At 41.8% G+C, this 23,260-nt stretch overlaps 1 protein-coding gene across 11 annotated transcripts in view; it reads right to left on the bottom strand.

Moving 5' to 3' along the window:
* CELF1 (CUGBP Elav-like family member 1) overlaps positions 1 to 23,260 on the bottom strand; it is a 51,977-nt gene that overhangs the window by 6,755 nt on the left and 21,962 nt on the right. For 2 of the 11 annotated variants that reach the window (XM_054161443.1, XM_054161444.1), the window contains 12 exons: positions 19,945 to 20,132; positions 19,146 to 19,228; positions 18,684 to 18,732; positions 16,028 to 16,162; positions 15,743 to 15,822; positions 15,213 to 15,374; positions 14,764 to 14,845; positions 12,427 to 12,555; positions 4,686 to 4,799; positions 4,330 to 4,515; positions 3,495 to 3,638; positions 1,826 to 1,993 (listed from right to left, as the gene is read on the bottom strand). In XM_054161443.1, coding sequence (XP_054017418.1) covers positions 1,866 to 1,993; positions 3,495 to 3,638; positions 4,330 to 4,515; positions 4,686 to 4,799; positions 12,427 to 12,555; positions 14,764 to 14,845; positions 15,213 to 15,374; positions 15,743 to 15,822; positions 16,028 to 16,162; positions 18,684 to 18,732; positions 19,146 to 19,228; positions 19,945 to 20,122 — 1,470 coding nt within the window. In that variant the 5' untranslated portion in view covers positions 20,123 to 20,132 and the 3' untranslated portion in view covers positions 1,826 to 1,865. Of the gene's footprint in view, positions 1 to 1,556; positions 1,994 to 3,494; positions 3,639 to 4,329; positions 4,516 to 4,685; positions 4,800 to 12,426; positions 12,556 to 14,763; positions 14,846 to 15,212; positions 15,375 to 15,742; positions 15,823 to 16,027; positions 16,163 to 18,683; positions 18,733 to 19,145; positions 19,229 to 19,944; positions 20,133 to 21,921; positions 22,428 to 23,260 lie in introns of those variants that run through there. The other 9 variants (XM_054161442.1, XM_054161436.1, XM_054161439.1 and 6 more) reach the window with 9 other exon arrangements.

Raw genomic sequence — 23,260 nt, 5'->3', positions numbered from 1 at the left:
GCTTAGTGCTCCTCCTGCCGGAGAAGAGTTCCAACGCAGAGTCAGCCCCACACACTCCATTAGCAGCTGGCTCCTAGATAGCCAGGTTAGCTGGTGCCCTGGGAAACAGCATCACAAACCAGGAATACAAAGAAAACAAGGATAGGGAGAAAAGTATGAGGTAAATGGAACTTCTGTTAAAGATTCACAGAAACTGTAAACGTCCTGTTGTGACAGAGGTGGATTTTGGTGGTTGTAAAGTGGAACTCCTGATTTCTTGAAACAACTCAGGCCAGAGTGTCAAAAGTCCTTTGAGCCCCCTAAAACCAGTGTATAACAAAGGCCCTCAGCAATGCATTAGCAGTTCCACAAGTGTGCAGGAGTGTGTGTTCATTGAAGGGGCAGACTCAATCTCCCCTTGAAAGAGAAGGTAGTACTAAAAGGCAGAAGAAGACTGAATGGCTCAATGCTCTGGTTCCACAGCTCCTCTGTCAGCCTACACAACACCTTAAAGGAAAACTGCAGTATAAAGGAATACCTAAATACCAGACCAAATCACTGCACAAATTGTGTTTTGATTAAAAAAAGACAACAGGAAGTTATGTTTGCAGCAGAGCTAAGACTGAGAAATCAAATCCTATGAGAACTCGTATGAAGCAGGAGCATCAAGAGCTGTGTCAGGGTTAACTCTGGGCTTTGTGTCTCAATTTAACAGTCAGTTTGACAGAGAAACAAACAGCACTTGCACTATGCTTATCAGAATGAATTTTAAGTAATACTCTGCAAAAAGAACACTATTCCATAGAAATGGGGAACATGGTGAATTGTTAAGAAAAACAGTCAAAACCCCCATAATTCTGCAGGTTTCCAGGGATCTTATTTCTTGTTTCCAGCCCCAGACGTATTCAAGCCGATTAAGTGGCCTCTCTTTTTCAATCTTACTACAAAACCAAGATAAAGTACAGAAGTTTTCTTAAATATGGAGAAATTCACTGCATCTCATTAATAGTCAGCTGCAAACGGACAGCAAGGTTTTTCTGGGCAGGGGCATTATACCTAATAATTCCATAAAGTGCTGTGTACATTCACAGTGCTACAGAAACACTACTTCATATACAGGGGCAAAAAAAAAAAATAAGAGAGAAATCACTGCAGTTTTCCTTTGTCTTGTTAATGTGTTCACCCTTCTATCCTGTCTCCTGCTGTAGAGATGATTTACTGAATCCCCACCATGGCAGAGTTAAGGAAATTTCAAAGAGTGGATGGAGCATGACAAAAAGCTATGTGGAGTCAGTTTCGCTCACCCAAACTTGGATGGACTCAGTTCTCCTTCCCCATCTTTGTTTTCATCAGCTGTTCTGTGTTATTTCTGCTTTCTCTTCTCCTCTCCCCCATGGTGGTGTGGTGTCAGTTCTGCTTCTCCTCCTCCTCTCTACCCCAAGGCAGTGTAGTGTCACTTTCTGCTGCTCCCTTTATCCTTCCCTCCCTACCCCAAGGAGCTGGCATTGGTCCTTCACAACACACACTGGTTACAAACACAGCAAACTTCAAATAAGAGGAAAAAAAAAACAACAAACACCCCCCCCAAAAAAACAACCCAAAACAAAACCCACCAAAAAACCCCAACAAAACGAAAACCTCAGCGATATGGCACCTAAACTCCAAAGTAAAACACTGGAAACAAAAGCACAAACTTGTCTTCCATCCGAAGCAGGAATCTCAGCAGAGGCTGCAGCCGAGTCTTCAGGGGAAGATGTGCCAGATAGAAGGCATGGATCAGCTTCCAGGACTGTAAAAACACAGCCTTAGGGCTTGAAATCACTACGTGCGCTCCTCTCCAACTTACCAGAAGATCCTTCTCACTCCAGTCCTGGAGGGGAGGGCGCTCAGTATGGCTTGCTGTCATTCTTGGAGCGCTTCAGCTGCACTTTCAGGCGCTTCATGCCAATCTGAAAGCCGTTCATTGACTGAATGGCTGCCTGTGCAGAGACAGGATTGTCGTAACTTACGAAACCTGGGGAAAGGAAGACACAGTGTTACACCATGCCAAAGCTGTCCACAACAGCTCCTCACAACTGGAAGTGCAGATACTCACAAAGTAAGAGAGGCTTGCATGAAAGGCCATTTTCAGAAGCTCACAAATGTCCTAGCGTTTTCATTAAAACTTCTTACTAAGCACTGCTTTCTGGCATATGCAGCTTTTGTCAGAAGATATATAAAGCTCAGGAGATGAAAATAACATTTTCTAATCTTCCAACAAAAATGAGTACTGCTGTTTGCTTCATAAGAACTTGTACCTGGGGGAAAACTAAACCTGGAAAATGTTAATCTATGTATTAAAACTCATTGAAGATACAAGATTGAAATCACCCTCTTGGCATTACGGAGGGAGACTTGTTTGGAGCAAAGGAGCTGTCAAGGCAGTGTACCAATGTTTAGGTTTCTCTCTGATAAAAGGCTGTGTATCATTCCAGAGAAGGAGCACCCCCACAATAAACTTCTCCAGGATTTGGAAGGAACCCATTTTAAATAACTCCAGTCAGAGGCTGGTGTCACTACCTGAGGAGACCATTCCATATGTGGGCATCACAAGGCTGGGCACTATTTTTGTGTTCTCACAAAGCATCAGAGTGTCCAAGTCTTTTGGCTCAAATACTAAAAACTACAAGGTATCACATAGGCACAAAGCTATCAAAAACATTGAGAAATAGTCATCTCTCCTATTCTACCACAAGAAATCTCCATCTATCAGAAAAGTCAGGAGAGCTTACAGCACTACAAAAATGCTACAACTGCTTGCACTGGGCTTGCAAAGTAAGCAAAATAAACCCATTAACTTTAAAGTGCACATGTGCAGCTTCTTGCTACACCAGCTAAGAAGGAATACCTTCTCTGCTCTTTTGGCAGCTAATTGAAAATAATCTATTTGGATAGTAACAGTAGCATGACAGGCTGATGTACAGTTTTAGGACACACTTCCAACTCCCATCTAAATGCACAGTAAGAAGAGTAAAATCAGGATAAAAGATGCAACCAAAGTGAAGTAGTAAATGGTTTTACTATTACAAGGTTTTTGAGATTAGAAGGAAGCTTTACAAATTGCTTTCAGAGGATTTACAGGGCATCAGAGTCAAATATTCCTGTACTGTATGGTAGCCATAATAATCATACATAAAAATATTCCTATAGGTAATTTAATAAGCAGTATATATAGCAATGTAAACAATTAGTGAAAAGACAGAAAGGGGGAAGAGGAGGAACTACACCATGATTAGTCTGCCAATAGCACATTAGCTAGGGTCAAACCAGTATAACAAGGCACAACAGTACATCATCAAGAACAGCAGAAAGGTCACAGGGAACACCAGGAACGTCTGGAGTGATTTACCTATCTTTCTCGGAATATAAAGAAAGAGTCACTACTTGATTTAAAAGTTAGGGTAGACAATATACTGGGAAAGAGATTACTAGAAGTAAGCCACCTTTCTACTGGCAATGCATAGACCCCCACATACCAAAACACTTGCTGAGATTGGTCTGCTTGTCAATGAAAACCTTGGCAGAGACGACATTTCCAAATGGCATGAACATCTGCAGCAGATCCTGATCCCCAAATTCCTGGGGGAGATGGTAGATGAACAGATTGGCTCCCTCTGGACCTTCAAAAAAGAAGTTGGAATATAAATTCAGAAAGAGCATGGATAACATAGGCCCACTTCACAAAAGGAGACGAAAGAGCCATTCAAGCCAAATTTTCCACACAGAACAATGAAATTACTCTCTGCACTTCTATGGAGTACTTAATTCCAGAATAAATCAGCAAGACCCTTTGCTGGAATCAAGCACTCAAATAACTTTAGCACTTTCTCACAATTTTTGTTTGTAATTGCCACACTGTGCCCAAACAGGTTCACAGATCTTTGCTGTACAACAGCCAAATAACAAGTTTGAACCCCGGATGCTTGACTCAATCAACAATAGCTACGCAAAACTTCTCACCCAAAGAAACTAAGTAAATCCCAATACAAAATAGAAGTCATCACATTACTTGTAATCTGACAGATTCTTTTTTAAACATCATGCTACCTTCTGCTGAAAACATAATTCCTGTATTCTCCATTACTTTGCACTACATGTTAAACTGATTCTGAATCAAACAGTGACATTGAACATCTGTATAAAAACTACTTTGGACAGCCCACAACAGAGACCTCCTAAGTTTTCCTTCTTTATCTTTAGTAACTCTAGGATTCTAAAAAAATATTGTCAAATGATATCTCTGCAGACAAGACAGCTGCAAGGGCTGAGCTTGCCCTTTTGTAAAATCCCTCTCAAGCTCTTTCTGATTACCTTCTTTCTGACTTCCTGCTGCACCAATACTCTGCTGTGTTAAGAGACTCTGGTTGTAGAGTGTGGGCAATGCAGCAGCAGCGTATTGCTGGATTCCAGAGTAAGCCTGTGTAAGGGCTTCCATTGTGCTACCTGTCCCATTTGAGAGCCCACCACTGCCAAGTCCTCCATTTAAGGCTGCCATTCCTGTATAAGAAAGAGGAGATAAAGATGAATGAATACAGCCATTGTGCCAGATCAAATACTCTGCAGTGTTAGCAGAAGCAAGGAGCAAAAAACGAGCCCCACAGAACTAGCCCAACCTGAGGAATGACAATCAGCTATTCCTCCAGCCCACCACAACACACCCAACATACCTGCTAAAGAGCTAACATTGAGGCCTGCTGTAGCCCCTGCCAGCGTCTGCAATGCTCCAAGAGAAGCCATTGGATTCACAGAGGAGCTGCTACTGGAGCTAGGTGAGGAACCTGCTATTAAAATAAGATAATTAAACTTCAAGCAGTGCATTTTGGTCCTGATAATTCAACTTCTTCATTAAGCAGAAAAGGCTAGTAAGAAACAGATGGAGGCAACACAGCCTACTTTATATAAAAAAAATAAACCTCCAAACCCACAGTATGATTGATCATACTGCTTATATCTTCTGATCCCTTCCTACACTGCTAAAAAAATTCTACTTCCTATCACATCCACTCCTTGTGGCAATAATAATTTCATTAGGTGCAAGACACCTAAGATTCAGACAATACACAGATGTTAGCTGAACTCTGTACCTTTGTGAGTGAGAATCATTTGCTACATATTAAGATCTCTCCTTGAAACATCACACAAGGTGAAAAAGACCTGCAACACAGACACTGGGGACATAAAGAAAGCTCCAGTGGAACTGAACATATGGTTTTCCCATACTGCCAGAACAGGAACAGCAGATGCCCAGATTATTCTGACACAAAAATAATTTTTGGTTAAAAGTCCCACTGCAGCAGCTGGGGCTTGGGCCAAGAAAAGTCTTGGAATGTATATCCAAAACATAGTCTATCCTTTGTTAGCTGTGCCACTAACATCTTCAGCCACATTTCCTCAGTCAGAGGTATGCAGATACAGTACTCGGCAGACTGACAGTGGACAGTCCAAAGAGTGGTGGTCAATGGTGCCAAGTCCAGCTAAAGAGCTGTAACTAGTGGAATCCCCCAGGGCTCAGTGCTGGGTCTGGTGCTGTTCAACATCTTCATCAATGACACTGATGAGGGGACAGAGGTGTCTGCTCAGCAAATTTGCTGATGATACCAAACTGGGAGGCTTGGCTGATAGGCCTGAAGGCTGTGTGGCCATTCAGTAAGACTTGGACAGACAGAGTTGGGCTGAGAGGAACCTAATGAGGTTCAAAAAGGGTAAATGCAGAGTCCTGCATCTGGAAAGGAATAATAAAATGCACCAGTACAGGTTAGGAGGTGATCTGCTAGAGAGCAGCCCTGTAGAGAAGGACCTTGGAGTCCTGGTGGGTAACAAGTTCTCCATGGGACAGCAATGTGCCCTTGTGGCCAAAAGGGCATTAAGAGGAGTGTGTCCAGTGTATCAAAAGAGGTTTTCCTCCCCCTCTACTCTGCCCTGGTGAGACCTCACCTGGAATACTGTATCCAATTTTGGGCTCCCCAGTTCAAGAGGGACAGGGATCTGCGCAAGAGAGTCCAACGGAGAGCTACCAGGATGATTAAGGGACTGGAGCATGTGCCCTATAAGGCGAGGCTGAGAGACCTGGGGCTTTTTAGTCTGGTAGCCTGGAGAAGACTGAGAGGGGATTTAATAAAGGTTTATAAATATCTGAGGGCTGGGGGTCAAAGGGGAGGGTCAGGCTCTGCTCAGTTGCACCCTGTGATAGGACAAGGAGTAACGGATATAAACTACACCACAGGAGGTTCCACCTCAACATGAGGAGGAACTTCTTGACTGTGAGCACTGGACAGAGCACTGGAACAGGCTCCCCACAGAGGTTGTGGAGTTTCCTACTCTGGAGACTTTCAAGCCCCATCAGGATGCATTCCTGTGCAACCTGTGCTACATTCTATGCTCCTGCTCTGGCAGGGGGTTTGGACTTGATCTCCGGAGGTCCCTTCCAACCGCTAAGATCCTCTGATCCTGTGACACAGCCTGCCAAATTCTAGAACAGGCAGAGTTAATTCTACAGAATCAGACATCCAAACCAAAAGAACAGTTTGCCAAGATGGTATATCAAAAGAAAAAGAAGTTCAAGTTCAGGTCATCTACATGAATTATGGGCATGATAAAACAAGGAAGAGTATTTTAGTGATTATGAAGCAATGGTTTTCTTAACAGGTTTGTGAACTACTTAGAAATCTGAAGAAGGTAAATCAGAAAAGCAAAATTACTTATGGCTTCTACCAATTAAAAGATGCTTTATGTTGGTGCTTTAGAAGTATCTTGTAGTCTGCTTTCCAAAGGACTTTGTCTGACCACACGGACAACCAAAGAACTGAAATCCAGGCTTTTTTCATTTCCTTCATGATTTTGTTATTCATCCAGGCAAACTTTTACAGGAATTGCTAGCATCTCTCAAGCAGATTCTCACAGGCTACCACTGCACATAAGTGGCACAAAGTCCCTGCTGGAGTGGGATACAGAACATAGCAGACTTGCCTAATGAGACTCAGCAAATGTTGTACTTAATCAAGGCCACTGTACCTAACAAAAGCTGCAGAGAACCCAGGGAGCTGCACTTCCTACTACTGTTCAGTTTTCCTACTGACAGAGGAAATGACAAACCTCCTGTAGGAAAGGTTCCAGACAAACTCTCTTAATAATTTGGAGATTGAAAGACTATGTCCCAAACTTTATTTTAAGGTGCTTCTCTGTAGAAAAGGAGGCACTTCCCAGCCTATCAGTAGCATATGAAATGGTGGAAAAAATCCTCAAGTTTATATTAAAACAACCACCAAAGAAACAAAAAAACCCAAACAACATCATCAACAAACCCAAAAACCCCACAGTCAGAGTTCAGAAAAGATACAGCTGCCTCATTTTTAGAAGATGTGTTCCTGCGAGCTATGGCTGATCTGCATAATTCACAGATGCTGCATTTCACACACGAGAGCACCATTAAAAACAAACAAACAGCAAACCAACCAAACACAAAAACCCCAAAACACAATCAAAGAGTAGTGGTATGAGAAAAAAAACACCAAAAAAATGAAGCCAAGCCTAGAGGGCAAGGTAAAAGAGAGAACAGATGACTTCCCTACTTTAGAAAGGTTGTGACTTGAAATAAATTCATTTAAAACGCCGCAAAAAGCTGAACACACAGCTCCTGCAGTTTAGCTGACTTCATCAGGAATCCCTTTAGGCAAAAAAAGAAATCTTTTAGTACTGAAAACACCAACACACTATCACTGTTTGGTTTATTTTGTTTTTCATATACATGTAAAATTGGCTGTATTGAGTAAGCAGCTCATTCCTTATGATGACTGAAGGTAGATAAGTAACAGTATAGCAGAAATACAAAGGCATACTACTTGGTCCATGTCGTAGTTTGGGCTGGGTGCCCTCTGCTACAGGGGTGTTTCCTGTGTCCAGAAGTCCAGCCCAGTGGGTGGGCACAGGAAATTATGTATTTCTACCACAATCCCTTGCACCATTATAAATTTTGTGGTGGGGTCTGGCACTTCCTCTTTCCTTCCCTCTCCGAGACTCGGTAACTGGGGGAGAGATCTCCCGGCCATGGACCTGATTTAGGCCCAAGGCCACGGAAGGATGGGCAGTCTCAGATCTGGCCAGCTGAGACCAGCCTAGCAGCAGGGGGGGAAGGAGGAGCCCTGGGGGTTTTGGGTGCACCCTCAGGTGGGGTTGGGGTCTTTCTGGGTCTATTTTGGTCTCTTTCTTGTAACTGTGTTTCTTTTTTGTACACACTCACTGTTCTCTATTTAAACTTTCCACCACTTTTGCAATCTGTTTGTCTGAGTCATTATTTCCATGCATGGTGGGGAGGGGGTTTGCCCCAACCCATTACAGTCCATAGGTACCAAGACAGCAATTTGTGAATCTAGGATTTTTTTCAGCCAAAGGCAATGTCTTTGTATTAAAGCAACTATTTTCATTCATTAACTTTAATCACTGGACTCTATTATATAAGTGTGACCGTTTTAGGCTGTGCCTTTAAGAAAGGGACAGTTGCTGGAACACTCTGGCTGAATGTTTTGGTGAAGACAATGAAAACAAGATATTCTAAACGAGTTTCATTGGTAGAATGCAACTTCTAAGTTTTACTTCTGGTTGAGTCTCAGTCAGTTCAGCTCTGTCTGTCTTTTCAGCCTGTCTGCTTCTGTCTCTCTCTGAGCAACAGCTGCTGGACGGAGTTAACCTTGAACTAACAGATAAGAAACTAATTCTTGTATATGCTTTGAGCTAACAGAATTTCCTCCTTAATAATTACCTTTTCTCTCTCTCTCTACCCCTTTTTGGGAAAAAAGGGAGGTAGGGGGAGAGAGTGGGTACGGTGGGGGGGGGCCCTCCTTTGGCTGGAGGAGGGAGTTTTGTTCTGTATTACATTCTTTGCTGTATACTTCTGTACACAACATTGTAAATATTGTATATTGTGTATATATTCACTGCATTTCATCCTGCTTGTAAATATAGCTTTTATCCATTTCTGCTTCTCCAACTGAGTTAGCCATGGTTTCTTTGTGTGGGGGGGAGAACTGAACTTTCTCTCACCACCACAATAAGGCATGGGTACTGCACTTTACATCGTGCCCTATGCAAAGAAAGAATTATTTTAGTTATGAACAGTCAGCTGACAACTCCACCTGACATCCTATAATTCTTCTCTTGAAATATCTAATGACTGGTCTTTTCCTGTTTGTTTTCATCACGACACATGTATTCGGAGGCTTCATTCATATCCTCCTCTCATCTCAGCCTTCTATTTTTTAGACTCCCTTGCTGCTCCTCATAGGGAAGGAGTTCCACAGCTCTCATCATCCTTTCTGGTCTGGCTTGTGTGTGTTATTTCAGATCAGGAAACAGTACATAATAATGGGGATGGAAAACCAATATATGTTCTTCATTCCATCCCTAATGCTTAGTATTGCTTCTGTGCAGCTTTTGTTGGGTTGCTGGGGTTTTGTACTTCCCACGAGGTTGTTTAGATGTATCTGTGAATTGTATCTAGTCAGAAAGACTCTAAGAGAACTAACTGACAATTCTTGAAAAGGTTTCAGAAAATTTGAGTATGTAGCAAAGAATAGCTAGGAAAGATGAAACTGCGACCAATACTTCAACTACCAAGTTATGGAGGTAGGGAAACTGAGGGAACAGTTAAGTCTATTCTAATTCAGTCATCTAGCACCCAAGCAATGAAGTAAGGAACACTAAAATCCAGGCAATGAATCCGACTGAACTGTACCAGGATTAGTTCCAACAACAGCAGAAAGACTACAGTGCCTCTGAAAACAATTCTGCTGGACACATGGAAAAGCATATCATCTTTTGCAGACCCTCTATTTTCCCCTGGAGAAGACAATTCTTACAGAAGTCTGAGTCAGAAAGATGTCAGACAATGCTTCAATCCTGAAATATTTCTTTAATATTTTCTTGAACCTTCCTTTCAAAAGCTAGCAGTTTAAATCAGTTTGTCTCTGTACCACGGACTACCTATAGGTGGACGCAGCAGCAGTTTTGTTCAGTTTCAGAGAGCAGCTGCTTTATTGCAGGGTTGAAGGCTTTGCTCCATCCTATTCTACATCAAAATACACAATACTGGGTGGAATTATCTAAGTAAAACCACCTGAGGTGAGCAGGAAGACAGCAAAACAATACCTAACACCTCTTGAGTTCAACCACTTTGATAAGGAACCTATACACAGTTCACAGACTCTAAACTGTGTGGGACTTCAAAATTCTCCAAACACAGAAGGTACCAGTGCAGGTGAAGGAAAACAACAGAAAGGTAACTACACGTGGTGATTGTCTGGATTTTCCCACCAACAATGCAGTTTGAGGACAGTCTGGGAGAGATGCCCAAACAAGCATCAGGTGAACATTTGGATGACAGATGGACAGAAGTCAAGCCGGTAGTCATCTCATCTTCAGTTAGGTTTAAGAGGTTATCATGTAGATGTTGCCATATGTCCCACAGACAAGGAAGGTGTTTACTAACACCTGGTACCAAACAGCTATGAAACAAGTTTTTTCAGGGTCCAGGAATGGTTCAGGAGGGATGCCTGGAATATGTGGAGTTCAACAGCCTTCTATATCAGTACTTACAATGTACATACAAATATGAATCATCTTCTTCCTGAGCTTAATCACTCCCATCAGTAATTTAGTTGTTCTCTCATATCCAGAGTTGTCTGTTGCAGTTTGTGTCGACTGCCCTTAGCCTCTGCTCAGAAATGTACAGTGCAAGGACATCTCTCCCTTTTCTAGCATGTCTGGCGTTTCAACTTCACAATCTGCCAGTCCCTCTTTCCACCTCAACCAACAAGGAAATCTTAGTTCTAAATGCCAGTCACATCAAAATGTAACCTGACAGTTCCAGCACTACTACAGTATGAGGAAATAAAGGAGAAATGCTCAGGTGTTTTCATCTTCTTGCCTTTTCTGTGATGAAGACGCATTAGCAGGTTCTAAGTGCAGCTCTTTGTAGCCTCAACCCTTTGTTGTTTCATTAACTGCAGAATTGCACACCACAGCTGGGAGTCAGCATAAATTTTGAAATTTTAATCTGTAAGGATTGCAGACCACCAAGTTATGCTGCAGAAAAAGCCCTGTCCGGCATCAGAATATTCTTTGAGCTGAATTCTTTCTTGGGGATTTCTCTAAGTAGAAAACTGTGCAAAGAACCCATGGTTTAACTCCTTATCATGTGACACAAGGTTTTCTAAACAGCTTTTCCTTGTAATCTCTTCGTAATCTGTTAGCCCAGCTCCTTGGTCCTCCTAAACAACACAAAAAGCTACCTGTGGAAATTTAAAGCATCCCACAAACTGCTTTGGTCTCTTACAGTCACAGGGAAGGATGTCAACTCTGGGCTGAATTTCATAACTGGATAAGCAATCAAGCTTCTTATGAGAAGAAAACCAAACAAACCCAACCCAACCAACCAAGCAAAACAAAACCAAAAAACCAACCAAACACGCACAGCAACAACAAAGAACACAAAAGAAAGGAAGAAAGAAAGAAAGAAAGAAAAAACTCCACCAACACAAAGACAAACCCATATACCACACAAGAAAACTGACACCCTGAAAACAGATAATGTCCCTTCCTCTGTCAGGATTTAGAAAAAAAATGACAGTAAGACAGAAATAACTGAGTAGGATACTGATCCTCATTGGTGGCAAAAACTGAGCATGTCTGATGTAAGCACATTTTAATTTATTTCTTTTTCTTTTGCTTGCTTGCTGCAGTTAATGATCACATTTGACAACAGGATAGCAAAAGAATGCTATTTGGACATTTCAGCCTCTCTGGATAATGTACATGACCTAAGGTGAAAAACACAAAACAAAACCACAAAAACCAAACCACACAAAAGAAAAACAGAAGACCAAATCATACACTCAGTTCTAGACAACTGCTTTCCAATAAATGTGCTAAAGGTCTTTTTTCTTTGTTGCTGCTATGAGCCAATTCTAGTATCCTCCATCTTTGTTAATGCCAGAGGAGTACAAATTGTACTGTTCTAGAGCACAGTATGTATTACTTCATGCTTAAAGCATCTTCTATCTCCCTGGCAAGAATAACAGTGTACATCTGCCACAATACCTGCCTAGTGTCATGGATAAACCAAGTACGTGAGAAGACTATAGTAATGTGACTGGAAAGAGGTCACTCACCTTTCGGCTTCCTGATGATCTTAAAAATTCTTTGTACTCTAAATTAATCTGACCATTTGGAAGAAGGAACACAGCAGGTAAAAAAAGCCTTTGACAGTGCAAAGATATCTACCCTAGACGAAGGCCAATGACTCTATTTGTAAAACTTAAAGAATCAATACAGAAGTGACAAAAAGGGATAGAAAAGCAGGTGACATCCTGAGGCAACTCCACATCATGATGCAGGGCAGCATGGGCAGTGTCTTACCTGAGCTGGTGAGCACACTCAGGGGACTGCTGGAGGACGTGAGCGCCGCGGTACCGCTGGGTGTATTCTGAGCTGCGCTGGCGGCAGCTGCTAACGCAGCCAGGTTCTGTAACTGCATTGCATTCAGTCCTGCAAAACAGTGAACAATGGCCAGAGTTTCTCCTGTAACAGTCACCATCAACCAAGCTCCACACCAGCACATCACAATGGAGTAGTGGGAAGGAGCTTAGAAACAACAGGCTTAACACTAGTTACCGATATTGATTTTAATTTTTTTCACACTTTGATTCCTTGTTTTAATTACAAAATTTAATTTTTCTTTGCCCAGATGGATGAGTAAATGACCAGGTGGACATGATCCCATACACACCCTCTGGAGTGCAGAAATTTTCAGGAAGTGTTCTCTCCAGACACAAAAGCATGGCAGCTTCAGCTGAGAGTTAAACCAGCATCTGACAGCAAATCCGCAAGCTAGAGAACTTTGACAACCAGGCCAACAACCTCCTCTTCTGTCATCTCCCTTCACTCTCTTTGTAAGGGAACAGCTATAACTGAAGGAGAGCCCAAACCCACACCTTTAATCCACCAATATCTGAGTATCAGCATATTTTGTTTGGCCCCCTTGGCAGCCAAGAAACAACAGTCACTTGTGAGAAAATGTGAAGCGTCAACAACTCCTGACCATACGATCAGCCAGGCTGGTCAGTGGGTCCGACAGGAGAGGTAAGGAGGAATAGGAAACGTCAGGCATACTGTGGGTAAGCAGCCAGGAACACTGCAGGGGAAGGGAGGTATCCTTGTCTTAATGAACTTAACTGGTTAATTTACTCCTCTAACTCACCTGAATTTTGAGTCACAGTTTGTGAATTAAACCATTGGGTCAGTCCTGCCCCCTGTTTAATGCCATGGGATGATCGCTGATAAGATCTTCTCTTGAATTCTTTATTTAGCCATCCAGTGGGAGGCTAGCTCTATTCTGTCTCTCTTACCTTTTCCCTTGCTTTCCTTTTTTGTCTCTACCTTTGCTTACTCTAACAAGTCCTTCTTATCTGACTTCAGACAATCTTCAGTAATTCTTTACGAAACGAAAACCAAAATTAAGCTAATCGCTGTTCATGTAACAGCGGCAAAACTCCCTAGGCAGATGTGGCAGCTCATCTTCCAGATGCTCAGGAAACACTTGGGAGACAAAGCACACGTCTCAAATAATTAAAATCTCCGTTTTGTAACTTCAGTAGGTAAACAGGGCACATAAAAATGTAAGTGCCAATGCAGTAAAAACCACTTATTTTCCAATATCCTTCCACAGTCCTCAGCATAGTTTGTTTGGGCTTTTAAATATGTTTCAATTGTTTTCTTTGTGACAGGATCTGTTCCCCTGTAACCACATCTAGTGCCTGAAACAAGATGATTCAGCCTTTATTTATATATTTAGATTCTTAAGGTGCCACTGTAACATAAAAGGAGGAAACTAAACCAAAAAAGTCACATTTGTTCTTTTTATTATGCTACAGAGAGTTAAGAGTGCGAGTGCAGGAGCCAGTGAAGAACAGAGCAGCTTGCTTCTTTTCTGAAGCAGTTTGGCACATGCACACTGCACCTGTCCTCTTGTCATTGCATTGTTCTCCTATCTGCTTTTAAACAGGGTTAATATTAAGTTTTGTCTGCAAAGTCTCATTCAGTTTGGAATCTAATGACCTGCTTAATTTTAGAAAGGAGATCAGCTGCAATGTTAACAGGATTTTTAACCTGAAACTTTCTGTGAAGAGTCAGACTTGGAATAATTCATTCAAAACGCCATTCAGTATGTTATTTATACCTCTGAGTTGTTGACTTTTAAGGTGTTTTGTAAATACTGCAGACAGAATTACCCTGAAGGTTTTGTAGGCCACCTCAGCTAATGAGCCCCTGACCCAGTCCTAACTGCAGTAACAATTAACATGAACTGCTATATTGTTTTTCTGCTTAAAACAGGAAACCTAAACTGAAGCATGCACGTTGGTACTTAGTTCAAAACGCAACACTGGACATCAGCACCTGTTTGGATGAAAGCAAACACGTGGAGAGCGCCATCTCTCTGTTTCCATACGGGAAGACAACCTTAAGTGCCAGAGGTAGGGGAGCTTGCCAGCATACAACCTACCTTGGGGACAGTGGTTAACTAAGATTAAGAAGGAACATCCACACTTCTAGCAGAGGATTCCTGTCCTTTCAAAGAAGTGGGTAAATTCAGGATTACTTTTTTCCAATGAGGTTAATGTGTCTACAACCTTTTGGCAACTTTCTCTACCCTCCTTTTTTTAGCACTGAATTTGTCTTCTGGTGGAAAAAACTCACCTCCCATTGGGTGGAGGCTGCTCAATGTGTTCAGGTTCCCAGATGATGCAGCTGCTGTCTGCTGAAGGAGCTGCAAATAAAGCTAGACATTACACCAAAAAACAAAACAAGAGTGAGAGTGAGGGCTGGCTCCGCTTCGGGGAGAAAATGCATCACACCACAGCCAGAGCGCCGTCACAAAGGGAATGCCCACTGCCCATGCACCACATTGCGGCAAAGCGTAAGAGAACTCCCCTCACATCCTACAAGCCAGAGCACTACCAAAGTGCAAATCCACGCTGCCCATGCATCACACTGCAGGCAAAGCAACAGCACAACCCTTCCCTTGCTCAGTATCATCAATGCTGAGAGAAGTTTATGGCCTTCTAAAATTTAATTCATTGCACTCTGCAAGACAGTCAGACACTGCAGGCCCTGAAGAGACAAAAGAACCCAAATCAGAAACTCACTGCTAAGTACTGGGGTCCAAGCGTGTTGAGACCAGCCAGGTTTCCCCACACCGAGGCAGCACTGATCTGTTGCATTTGTTGCTGGAGTTGCTGAGCAATTCGTTTCTGCTCTTTGTCCTTCTGCGTGTCTGCAAATTTTACCACAATGGGAGAAGAGCAACCCTGCAAACAGCAATTCAAACAATTACATACTGGCTGTCCCCAGGAATCACAAAAATAGGGCACTGAGACCAAATCACTGGAAGCACTTCCCTTCCCTCCCCTCTCCCCACATACATACATGAATTCAAACAGCACATTTCATCAAAGGTTCAAAATCTCATTTGCTTTTAATGCTATCTGGTATTTTGTCTACGATGCAGTCTCTATCTGAAGCTCTACAAACAGGAGCAACATAAATACAGAGGTCCAGGAGTGGTATTTGTGAAGACACACAGCACACTTATTCTCTCTGCTCTCTAGTCCTCCAAACTCCACACTGACTGACTGACAAACTACAGCTTCCCTTGACACCCACTAACTTGTTTTACCTCCATGGTTTGTGCTTGGTGCATTGCTTTGATTGCTGTTTGTGCCATGGCTCTTGTTGTAAAAGTCACAAATGCACAACCTGGGGAAAGAACAAATAGGAACCAAGTCATTCACTATGTCTGCAATTACTGGGATGAATAAAGAAATGAAAATATCTGGGGGAGTGGAGTGGTGGAAGGGTGCAGGAATCACAGAAAGAACTGAAATGCCACCTTGACTTGCAAAAGGCAGCAAGGCAGCATCTAGTGGAGAACCCTGAAGTGTCTGGAAAGCTTCCTGCTTACCTCGGCTCAGGCCATCTGGGCCCCGTAATATCCTGCACTCTTCAATCTGCCCAAAGGGGGAGAACATCACTCGGATATCATTCTCATTGCACTTCTTGGATATCATCCCAATAAACAACTTCCTATCTTCTACTGCTAAGAAAGCGAAAGACATGAGTATTACCAGCAAATATGCACTTCTAGATCTTGTTTTGTCAAGCCCTCTCCATCAAATGCAGTTATTTCCCTCGTATTTAGGGCAGGGGGTTGTCAAAACCAGATTCCAAACAATGTAATGTCTTCAGTTTAAGAGGATACATATGAGGCACCTCAATGAACCTGAAGGATGCCTGTTTTATGTTTAGATTTTGCTGCTTCTCCCTTCCAAGCCTGTGAACTGAAAGAAAAGATAGAAATGTATCACATCAAGCACTTTGCTCTGTGTCCTACATTCGGTTCCTAGTGAATGGGAGAAGACTTGAATGTATTTTACTGGGCTGTTTTCATCCTTTGCTTTTTCTGTCTTTAAACTACAAACATACCTAAATGTATCTAAAGAATCAAGTGAGCTGCAGAAAGCTTCTTTCTAGCCTCTTTATTATGCCAATCACTTAAATTTAGATCTGCCTATCTTCTCATGCTCCTGTCTCAATAGTGGAAGCAACAGCAGCTGTTAGAACAGTTTTAGATTCATCCATTCTGATCTGCACCAAAAGCATGAAAATGAAAGCTCAGATCAGAACAGTATGTGCTACTGTATCTTGCCTCTAAATGCTGATGCTACCAGATAGATCAGAGATGAGGAACACCTATCAGTGTACTGACTCTTTAAAAACAGTCCAGAAGGACATTTCTCTTATTTTCTCAGTCAGTGATTACTAATATCAGTTAAAGGTCACTTAAGGGAGTGGGGTAAATTCACATCCAGAACAGAAGCTTTTACCTCTCATTTTACCTATTTAAGGATGCTAATCACCTCAGAAATCCTTTCCTTTGAAGGATGAAGCAAAGTCTACAGAATACCATCTTGAAAGATAAACCACTTTGCAAATACAACATTCAGCACAATTTAAAACATTACATGATGAAGGTTGTAGCACAATTTGAAGCTTCAACAGAGAAAGTCTTTTCCTACTTTGTGCCACGCTAAGGAGAAATCAACTTATTTGCTGCGTCTTGTATGGTGAAAAGGAAAATTCCAAGCTATTCCAGCTGACATGACTTAAACTGATTCTTAAATATTAACATTTTACCCAGTTCACTTTCAAGCTCTTAGAGCAGGAAGCTGCTTTCAATTCCTTTCTGCAGTCCAGTTTAGTTCAAGAGACCCAGAACTCCTCTTACAAATGGCAAGTTAGTGTTTTAACTGATGCTTTCTCTTGTGTGTTTTCACCCACACCCTTTAGCACAAGCTACAGAACAGCCTCAGAACTGTCATCCTAAACCCCACTAAATTTTATCTTCTTTCCATTATTTTCTCAGGATATTCATGTATGTGTGTGTGTGTATAATGCAAAGTTGATTTTAGTTTAGAGAACCTGTTCTAATCTCCTCCCAACAATACTATGAAAGAATTCTCCTTAAAGATCCTTCCACTAGACCAGGTTGCTCAAGGCCCCATCCAACCTGGCCCTGAACATCCTCAGGGACGGGCCATCCACAACCTATCTAGACAGTTGGTTTCAGTGTCTCATCACCCTCACAATGAAGAACTACTCCTTATGTCTAATCTAAATCTACCCTCTCTCAGTTGAAAGCCACTGCCTTTCATCCTACTGTAAAAACATCCCTCTCCAGTTTTCTTGTAGGTCCCCTTTAAGTGTTAAAGGCCACAACAAGGTCTCCCCAGAGCCTTCTCTTATCCAGGCTGAGTAGTCCCAATTCTTTTAGCCTGCCCTCACACAAGAAGTGCTCCAGCCCTCAGACCATCTTCATAGCTGTGCTTTGGATTTGCTGGTCCTTAACACTGACGACACCAGAGCTGGACCCAGTACTGCAGCTGGGGTCTTAGGAGAGCCAAGTACAGGGTGTTGATCTGTCTATGCTGCTTTGGATGCAGCCCAGCATAGAATTGGCTTTCTGAGCTGCAGCTGCACATTACTGGGTCATGTTGAGCTTCTCATCAACCAACATCCCAAGTCCTTCTCCACAGGGCTGTTCTCAACCCGCTCACTATCCAGCTTGCGGTGTTTGAGAATACCCTGACCCAGATGCCAGACCTTGCACTTGGCCTTGTTGGCCTTTCCACAGGCCTACCTCTAGCTTGTTAAGGTCCCTCTGGATAACATCCCTTCCCTCTATGGTATCAGCCAAAACACTGAGCTTGGTATCATCTATAAACTTGCTGAGGATGCACTCAATCCTGCTGTTCATGTCCCCAACAAAGATTTAAACCACCTTAGTACAAAAAAGAACTCACTGGATGTTTCCCTAACTGACAACATGGTTCTACCACAAGCAGCAGCAGTGGGAGACAATGAGTCACAGAATTTAGAGACATCACTTACATTACGTACTACATTGAAAACACACCGTTTTTGTGTGGTTTTGTTTGATTGTTGGGTTTTTTTGTTTGATTTTTCTTTAAAAACATCAGGTGTCAATTCAACTAAAGGAAAATCCTCAAGCTTCCTTATTAGCACAAATGATACCAAACTCAGATATTACCAAAGCTTACCATTACTCTTTTCACTGTCCGCTGGTTTCATCTGGATAGGATGGTGCATCTGAAATGCAGGAAGATTATTTAATTCTAGATGCATTCATTTTATAGTATAAGAAACACATGCCTGTAGGAATTGCAGAAGAAAGAAATGGTAGGCTAAACTGCCTCTGCGGACGTGCACATATAACAATATGTTTCTAGATGAGAGAAAAGCTTTCCTAAAGATATGTCGTCATTCCCCCTTAGAGAGCATTAATAGGAGCCATGCCCACCCACTTCACTACTATTAGTCTTCCAAATGCTCCAGCATTCCTTGGAGATCTGTTATCATACAAATCTTATAACACTGTTCTGGTTTTTTGTTTAGTTCTTTTACAGTATTATTTGAGGGCAAAATGACATAGGTTTGTATCTCAGTGGAGCCAGAGCTCAGAAAAACAGGATAGCTGCAATAAAGCATGTATCTTCTCTTACCCCTGGGAGGATCTTCATGTTGTGAAGAGCATTCTGTGCTTCTAGTGCAGCTTTACGGGTATAAAATGTAACAAAACAGCACCCTGCAATGAAACAAAATGTTAGTGGAGGAAGAACACCCTGAGTCTTGATGGACTGTACAGACATTCCAAAAGCGCAAAACATCTGACAAGAAGTTAGGTGCTGAAATAGGCAGGTACTGCTGATGGTGACTATTTTAAAAAGATTTCTAAGTGTAAGAAAATAAGATCTATTCAGAACTGTCCCAACACCACCAATATGCTAAAGCAAAATTCAGATACATATGCCAAATCATTGTTGGTTACTTCCACTATCAAACACTACAGTTATTTGCTGGTAGCAAAACCTTGTCTATAGTTTCACAAGAAATAAGATTTTGAATCTAACTACATTAGGATCTGATGTACTCAATTTCATATTTTCTCTAAAACTGTGCCACATCCAGCCACACTCTGATCACTTCATAGCATCACAATGATGCTCTGGAGCAACGCAGTATTAATTCGATGTTCTGCTTTGCAATTACAATCCGTTCTCTTCGCGCATCCTCATCACTTTGGGGCTCTAAAGAAAACCTGGTGATTTTCCTCAGATCAGCAAATGACAAGATGACAGTCCATGTGTAATTAGACACAGAGACTTACAGAGCCTGGGCTTGTGTGCATGCCTGGTCACACAGAGCTCCATCACACAGAGACATTTGAACAGGCAAACAGCTAAGACTGTAACTATGTGAAAGCTGCTGAGACATCACATGGCAAGTACACAAGTCTCTCACCTTTGCTTTGAGGAGGGTTTTGGCTCCTGTCCCTCAAGACATTGATTTCATAGACAGCACCATACTGTTCAAAAAGTTCTCTTAGATCCTTCTCACACCAGCTCCGTGGGACCTGACCCACAAACATCTTGATGGCATCTAGATCAGGTTGGTCTGGGTGATCCAGTGTGCCATTCATTTTCTTTGAGCTATGAAAAACAAGAAGGAATTACTGGCTTTTCTTTCCACAGATTCTAGATGCAGCAGCCTTACAGCAAGATAATAAAAATGAACATTCTACACATATAGAAATGTGAATTATTAAAACATACATATAAAGAGAGACTCTTGCATACACACAGTCCTGCATAGCAGGGAATATGCAGAAGAATCACTGGCAACAAACACTCTCTATACAGCTGTTTAAAATCTCTCCTAACATTTGTTCTTATAAGGTAGCCAACATCTGGGATTCAGAACGTAAATCTGTTGAGATGACTAAAACTATCACTAGTTCAACCCCATACATTTCACAGAAAAAAGAAACCAGAACAGTCTACCCACAGGCCACAGGAATGAGCAGTGACCACTATAAAGGAGAGAACAACATTTTTCTTGGTTGTTTTAAAATGTGACTATATGGAACTGTTCCCTAGGGCAAATTTCCATCTTAAAACAGAGAAATGGGTACAAGTGAACAGATGACAAGTTTCATTCAAGGTTTACAAGGTAATGGCTTTTTGTGAAACCAGGGAGATTTCAGTCATGCTATCTGTAACCACAGCCTGGTGTACCACAAGAAGTGTCTCTGTAGAAGACTGACAGTAACAACTATTGTAGTCACAGTGATTAGTAAGTTAAAATTGCTGACCAGCCCCTGCATAATCTAGAAAGGACACAGGGAGTAGTGGAATGGTAACTGCACAAAAATTCCTTGCATCCCCTAACTCTCTGTTGAAGAATATAGGTTGCCTTCTTCCAAAGCAGTCAGCTCTCTTCATCTCTGCTTCTTTCCTTTAAAGATAGATTTCTTTTTAATGGCTTGTTAACTGCATGCTACACAGTAAAGAGTGTTCCTCTCGCTCTCTATCTGCAATCACATTCCCTCTTGAATAGAATTTAAATAAAAAGTGTTTTTTGGTGGTTTTTTTTTGTTTGTTTGTTTTTTAAAGTATTTCCAAACCAGGTAATGTTTATTAAATTTTTTCCCCTCAGGATGTTCAGAACCTAAGGGAGAAGTGATGTTAGGATTGCTAATCATTTTATAGCTACATGAACAGACCTCAAAACAACAAAGCTTTTTCCTAGAAGGGAAGGGAGCTACCATAAATCCTTTCATTCCTCTTTACCTTTCCACTCAGAAAGGGTCAGCACCTCTCCAAATAAGCAAGGCAAACAACAGTTTTTACAAAGGGATAAACTACCTCTTTTCATCAAGTGTCTTTCCATTCCAGTTGAGAACAAACAGAAATCATTTATCCTCTTCCAAGAATAATTTTCAGCTCTGCCTTCTATGGCATGGGTAGCTTCAAGAGCACAGCATGACTCAAATGAACTGGGCAACTCTTAACATGACCTCAACAGTATACAAGGAATCTTTCACTCCTAATTAAAATGTTTAGTCTGGAGTCATTAACAGGGAAGAACAGAAATTGTTCTCACAATATTTTTTTATAATTTAGTCTTTATGTCAGCACCTGTAGCATATTATAAAACAGCACTGCCAAACAGCTTTATTCCTCCTTAGCCTCGTCCCTAACATCATCAGATCATTTCTCCTGCTGTCCAGAATCCAATATCAATTGTCAATGTCCACTACAATTTCTTAAAAGAAAAAACCAAAAAATCCCCAGCACTAAACTGCAGGCTCTCCAATAGCTCTTTTGTCTGCCCTCAAGGATAGTTCATTCGACAGCAGAGGCTTCAGAGAGCGCAATTCCAGCTATCCTCTCTAGCTATCCTTTCAGTTACAAAAAGACACGCAGACAAAATACTTACACGGGGCTAGCATTCAAGGAGCAGTGATCCACCATCATCTCTGGGAGGAAATCCAACTTGAACGCAGCCATCACCTCCGTTTGTGACAAACCACTACCACTAAATCAGTGTATTGCCTAACCCCTAAACGACGCCACTTCCAAAGGTCCTGCAGGTCTTAACACTCAGCAACACAAAAAACACTCAAACCACCGAAACAGAAGCTCAGGGAGACCAGCAATAGACACCACAGAAACAGGCTGGACTGGGAAAGGGACATGGAATCCCAGATTAAAAAGGGGATGTGACCATGTGAAGGGAGGCTCAGCTTAATACACAATGAAAACGCTGATGCACTCGGCTTGTTTTGTGCAATTTTCCCTGGCGAAGCAGTACTGAGAGCACTGTCAGATAAACAGAGTGTCAGATCCATGAAGATAGCAATGGGTAACAGAGCAGAAAGAATACAAACCCCAGTCTTACCATCCCCAACTAACTCCTTGCCTCCCAAAATGGCAGTCCAAGGCCTCAAGGTTCAAACAGACACTTAGCCCCATATCACCAATATTAAGGTGTAAAGCCATGAGGTTTCTTCACCATAACTATTTTCAATGACCGATTTTATTCTTTTCACCTTGTGTACTATTTTTGAGACTCCTAACTTCTAGGAATAAAAATGCCAAGCAAAATGTTTCTCTGAACCTGCCAAATGCTAAGAATACTTGATTATTCAAAAATTCCTTAATTACCACAGAACATCAAAACCTACTCTTTTTGTAGGAGTAAAACATACACTGCTCTGGAAACAGTACTTTGCCCATCGTGCATCTATAAATCCAGAGATATACAGAGTCTGTATATGATTAAGCCAGTTGAGAACACTGATCAGAATACCTTAGCTGCTTCATCACCAAAAAAGGAATAACATGTTGAGCAACAGACCTCCTATTAAGTCTACAATACCCAAACTGATGTGGAGACAACCTGGATAATATGGGATACATCAACTGTGCCTGAGCACTCCATGGAGGATGATTAAGTCAAGTCCATCATCAATACAACCACAGAATAAATTCTCAGAGCATCAAGGACCATGTCCTGGGGCATATGTGATCACTTCTTTAATGTCTGTCAATGACTGCAACAAGTACATACAGTTACTTAAACTGGCTAGGATACGTAGCTTGCTTTATGCTTGCACAGTTACAGCATGCTCATTGTTTTTGCCCACAAATAACCATTTCCAACCTCTGAAAAACAAAAAAAGAAGAACATTTCCAATCGCCTATGGTGAGGTTAAAAGGTTATTAAGGGAAGTTAAGCCTCATGATACAAAGATGTATGCATGTTCAGGCAAAAT

The sequence above is a fragment of the Dryobates pubescens genome, chromosome 5, assembly GCF_014839835.1.
Source record: "Dryobates pubescens isolate bDryPub1 chromosome 5, bDryPub1.pri, whole genome shotgun sequence".
Taxonomy (NCBI): Eukaryota; Metazoa; Chordata; class Aves; order Piciformes; family Picidae; genus Dryobates; species Dryobates pubescens.
The sequence above is the reverse complement of the archived record's forward strand: the minus strand, read 5'-3'. Positions and strand labels throughout refer to the sequence as shown.